The sequence below is a fragment of the Fragaria vesca genome, linkage group LG3, assembly GCF_000184155.1.
Source record: "Fragaria vesca subsp. vesca linkage group LG3, FraVesHawaii_1.0, whole genome shotgun sequence".
In the NCBI taxonomy this organism is placed as follows: Eukaryota; Viridiplantae; Streptophyta; class Magnoliopsida; order Rosales; family Rosaceae; genus Fragaria; species Fragaria vesca.
In genome coordinates, this window is record NC_020493.1 from 21,940,880 (window position 1) to 21,946,195 (window position 5,316).

Consider the following 5,316-nt stretch of genomic DNA (forward strand, 5'->3'; position numbering starts at 1 on the left):
AGAGAGAGAGAGAGGGTGATGTGAATGCTTCAGGTGATAAAAGGTGATAAAAGGTGATGCTAAAAATGGGAAAGTGGTTTACCCGTCCAAAATATGGTAGTATATTTTATTTTATTTTTTATGAAAAATACTTAAAATTAGATAACCGAATCTCTAGGTCATCAAGAATTTACAATATCAAATACAAGAATATGAATAGCCTCAATAGGAACTCTATTCACCCAAGTATTATCATTGGGCAAAGAATGATCTAGGTATACTATTGTATCAGCTACAAAATTTACCTTCCTAAAAACATGTCTAAAAGAGATGGACACAAACTGAGTCGCTAATGATTTAATATCTTCTACTATTTTGATAAGTCTCCAAAGAAGATCAAAGACCTCATTAACTGCATCAATGACTAGCTTGGAGTCTCTACTAAAATATGGTAGTATATGGCTTATCTTCTTCTCCAATAGTTTGGTGGGCATGCACCATTTCACCTCCATATTTATCCTATCTGTTTTTTTTTTTTTTTTTTCCTTCTCAAAGAAGGATATTTATCCTATCAGTTTTGTTCATACATGTATCTTGGGATGCAATACCCCAAGTCCCCAACTCACTACTAGGAAAAAAGAAGAGGGTCATGAAAGACATAATGTAATAGTAACGTCGTTACATTGTTCAAAGTGAGGGCCGAAGTGGCTTCATTAGCTTGTGAAGTTTAGTTGCGTAATGATCTTAAAAGAATCACTCTGTTGGTACAGTTTTGTAGATTGTTGATCCACAACTCATTAGATGATCTTGTTAATTTTTTTTTTGTCAAATTTGAATTTGACATCTTACATGGCAAATGATATTTTGCTACAATTTCTCCTCCAACCAAGATGTCAAATATATGTATTATTGTATCAAGGGAGAAGGAAGAGAGAGAAATAACAATAAAGAAAAAAAAGAACCATTCTCATGGGCTGTGTCAAACTTGACAATGTATCTGAAAAATGTCATCCATGTGGATTTGATACTTTGGTTGGAAAAGATTACATCAGTCAATTATTACCGTTGCTCTGTCACCTGGCAAATGACTTGATCATTGGAGATGCTCTTATAACCCTTTCATTATAAAAGAAGTTCTTTTGATGAAAATAAGTAACAATTGCAGTTTTGGTTTTTTTTTTTTTTTTTTTGTTTGTTGTTGAAAAGAAATGTGAACCATTAAGTTACGTTTGATCGGTTATTGTCTCTTTTTCAGTAGTGTTGCAAGGTCACAATCAATCTCTTGGACAACAGTCTGGGGAGCGTATAGCTGAACATGTAAGTACGTGGAAACTAATAATATTGTCACTAGGAATTCCACATTTCCCACCACTATATTTTCTGAGACAAAATAGAACTATATAGGGGATAATTTCCTTCCAGCTTTCTGCTTCTTTCCTCTAGGTTTCCTTTTGACTCGGAGTTCACACGACAATGCCATATTTATAGAAGGCAGGCAACCAGAACAGAGTTCAGTTATGATAAGAAGAAGCAAATTAACAAGGAGCATGAAGATGGAGAGCCAAGAAGCTAATTGTGTGATTGAGATCCCCCCTGCTTCTTCTTTTTCTTCCGAGAGGGCTTTGGAGAATTGGAGGAAGCTATCTGCTGCCCTCAAGAACCCTAAGAAGCGAGGGTTTCTCTTCAACCCCGCAGCTCGCTCCCGTTGGGTCTGCACCTCTGTTCCTCCCCATATTCATCTTGAGTGTCTTTAAGTTCACGGCACATTACATTTCGGTTTCGAATTATGATTTACCAGAGCTTAAATTTATCATTGCTCCTTATATATGCATTGTGTTTTACTATTGTAGATGAAGCAGCAGGAAGAACACGTTCAGACCGCAATGCAATTAGTGAATTCTCACCGTGATCGGTTGTCTAACAGCAAGTTGCCTTTGCTTGGCACTAGTTCCGGTGATGAGTCAAGGCATACAACAAAGGTGTATAGTGATCTCAATCCATGCCATAACCTTTTATGCTGAACATGTTTATTTAGCAACTTGTCTTCAGTTGAAAGTTGAAACTATGATAATTTACCAAGGATTTCATATTTTACTGCATGTAGGCTTCTTCAACAGTATGGGTCTTTTTACTCACGAACCTCTGCCTAGAGACATTATCAGCCATCTTTGATCAAATTGCCTCTCCAAGCAAGCCTGACTATGCCCTATTTGGAATGGTGTTGGCCATTTCAGCTGTGCTCACTTGCATCGTGGAGCTCATTCACAAGGGTAAAAAGGAAGGAGTTGAACTAAAAAGATGGGGAAAGTTATGCTGGTTTTATTATCCACCTCCCAATGGCTCACTTTTTGGTACTTTCCCAGATATTTGTGGATTAGTCATTGCCATTTCACAGTATATTTGCTCTACTCTTCAGTATGTTTATCTCTGTAGGCATGTTAATAACCCTATCAAACTCTCCGTTTTGCCGGCAATCTTTCTTATTTGCTTGGCTGGTTCAACACTAATTAGGAACAGAAGCTACACCACAGATGAGACCTTGAAACATGCTACTCATCATCTTACAAAGACTAATTATCTCTGTAGATTTTGGCATTCCGTTTAGTACGTTTTAGTTTGTACCAGTCTTAATTCGCACAGATTAATATATGTCCACAACCATCTCTTCAGGTTATCGTTGTAGATTGTGGTAGGGGAGACCAAGTAGCTCGGATGAAGTATTCAATTATCTATGTATCTAATGTAAAGCAATTTATCAGTTTAGCTTAATTAGTAGAGGCTTTGTCAGTGTACTCCATGCAAAACTTTTGACGGGAGAAAGAGACGAGAGTAAATGAGGGGCAACAGGTCAAAACGGGTGTAGAAATCTCCAAAATACAGGGAAGGGAGGAATCATCAGAATATCTTCTGCTGAAACACCAAAGACCCTATGAATGCCTAGAAGGTTGGCCTTAAAAGTGACATTCAAGAAGAGCCAGAGCCAGAGCTACTGCCCTTCTGTACCTTTTTTTCACCTACAATGTATTATCTCTGTCTCCAAAAAATGCAGTATATCAACCAAAATAGAAAGACAAGAATATCGATAGCAAAGGTTGGCAGCGCGCATGACACGAAATATCAACAAAACAAAGTAATATACTACAGTATTTTCTGCATACAAACCATTAGCTAGTTCACATTGGCCACGAGTAAGTACGGTTATAATCCCACTACTTCCAGAAAAACTCCTGTTTAGCACTACCAAGTGAAGCAAAAATACGAATATCATGGTCTTATGCTGGATGATGTGCCCATCAACCAGATGTGAAGTTTTCTAGTAATAGACTAGTAGGGCATAATGAAAAGCCTTCTAACAGTAGGGCATGTATCCTGCTGGCCTTCTGAACCTTGGAACGTTCCTGCAGAGTATTTGAAAGTGCAAAATGATAATATGCATAAAAAATATCACTTGACTAAGAAAAAGCAAAGTAAGAACACCATACCCATATCCATAGCGCGAATAGAAGTAACAGGGTACATAAGGCCCCCTGAAGCAGTTACCCATATACAGATTGTAAGTCCAGGGCGGAATTGCTTGTATCCGGGAACGTTGGTCCTTTTAGGCAAAACATAATGATATATTACACAATTAACAAACATATGCGATAATGATATAACAGAAAGCAATATTCAAGACCAATAATCTAACTAGTAACTGGTGTTGATGTACTTCTTACTTCTCCGGTTGTTTCAATAGATTCACACAACAACAATAAACAAGGAGCAGAGAGCAAATAGAGGATTACCTTCAATGGCCTTCCATGCAACTCAGATTCATTCAGAGCGAGAGCCTCTTGAACAGCTTCTGCTTCCGGGAATTCCGCATAAGCAAAACCCTTTGGTTGGCCACATTTATCTGTCAGCATAATCACCCTGTTAACTGTGCGATATGATTCAAAATGCTGCTGTACTTCTTCAGTTGTGCATGCATAAGCAACCTGAAAAACATGATTTCATCCGGTTTGAAGCCAGAGTCAGCGGAAGAGACAACATACAACACAACATATGGAAAAAGAAGTGCATTCTTAACAAGAAGAAATACCAGATTTAGGTTGAGTTTTGGGACAGCATAAAAAACTGTTTACTGTAGTGTTGAAGTAGGTAAAAAAACAGAAACTATCATTAACATGTGTCAATCAAGCTGGAAAAAGTTCATTTATACCTAATGCACAGCCAACAGATACACACAGATATAAATTTACAAGAAAAAGGAGAACCTTTTCAAAATTCATTTCCCTTTTGAGCTTATGAAAACCTATTCGAATGATTATCATTCTACTACTAGTACCTTCTATTCTAGACAGCCTCACCGCCCTCATTCACTTAACCAACATGATTTAATCCATTAGGCCAGCAAAATACTAGTACATTCTCACTGTTACTCTAAATTGGTACACTAGGGAATTTTTCCAATAGTTCTTATTGCTTCAACTCAAAACACTGTTATTGAAGAGTAGAAAACACAAGATTGAAACAATAGAACCGTCACAACATCAAAACTATAGAACCCTCACAACATCAAATCTATAGAACACCCTCACACCATCAAAACAATCCCTGAACAAATTGAATCCGCCCTGAAAAAATCAAAGCAAAGAGAAGCCAAAGAACAGTATAAAAGAAACTCATACCCAGACTCTTGACTGCCCATTCCAAGTCTGCTGAAAGCCATCGTCGGCATCCATGGCTGCTCCGTCCAACCTGTAACAGAACCAGAAAGATTACCAAATGTAAAAACTGAAAGAAAGAAAAAAAACGGAGAAAGAAATAGGAGGGAGGCGGCTGAGGGAGAGAGAAGCAGGATTCCGGCGAGGCGAACAAGAATCTGGCCGGAAAACAGAGCACCCCAGGGCCTGATAATGAAAAGATCACAGAGATTGTGATAGAAGAAGATTTCAAGAAATCGAAAGAGAATTAGAGAGAGGCGGAGGGAGAGGGATGAGTTCAGAAGACAGGAACGCAGTAAACCCTAGGACGACGATGAGGATCTTCTTCTTCGTGGTGAAGCCAGGATCACCGCGACGACGAGCGCGAGCGAGAGCGCGACGCCTACGGCTTGCTTCGACCTCGGCACATAACTTTTCTGAGCTTTTCCGACTATTTTCCAGTGCTTTTCCACAGTGAATCTTTTCCTTTCTGGACGGCGCAAAGATAGCTGCCTTTTCCAAAGAACCAAAATTGAACGCAGTGGGGGAGGCTGGGAGAGTGAGTGAAGAGGAAGAGGAAGAGAGGGAGGGAGAGAATTAAAGAAACAGAGGGAGGGTTAATTCGGTTTATATAGTCCCCCACTCAACAGCG

General features: G+C 38.9%; 1 protein-coding gene and 1 pseudogene across 2 annotated transcripts; one reads left to right on the plus strand and one right to left on the minus strand.

The window, feature by feature from the left end:
* The first annotated feature begins 1,532 nt into the window (after nt 1-1,532).
* Nucleotides 1,533-3,065, plus strand: LOC101302821. Its single transcript, XM_004296034.1, has 3 exons — nt 1,533-1,688; nt 1,830-1,958; nt 2,084-3,065. Exons 1-3 carry the CDS (start codon nt 1,533-1,535, stop codon nt 2,582-2,584), a joined length of 786 nt encoding a protein of 261 aa, XP_004296082.1. The 3' UTR covers nt 2,585-3,065.
* LOC101304751 lies at nt 3,060-5,105 on the minus strand (annotated as a pseudogene). The gene is made up of 5 exons (XR_184290.1): nt 4,987-5,105; nt 4,650-4,719; nt 3,765-3,956; nt 3,462-3,574; nt 3,060-3,377 (listed from the first exon to the last, which is right to left on the minus strand). The product of XR_184290.1 is annotated as a polyadenylate-binding protein 2-like (transcript).
* Between the last annotated feature and the right edge of the window lie 211 nt (nt 5,106-5,316).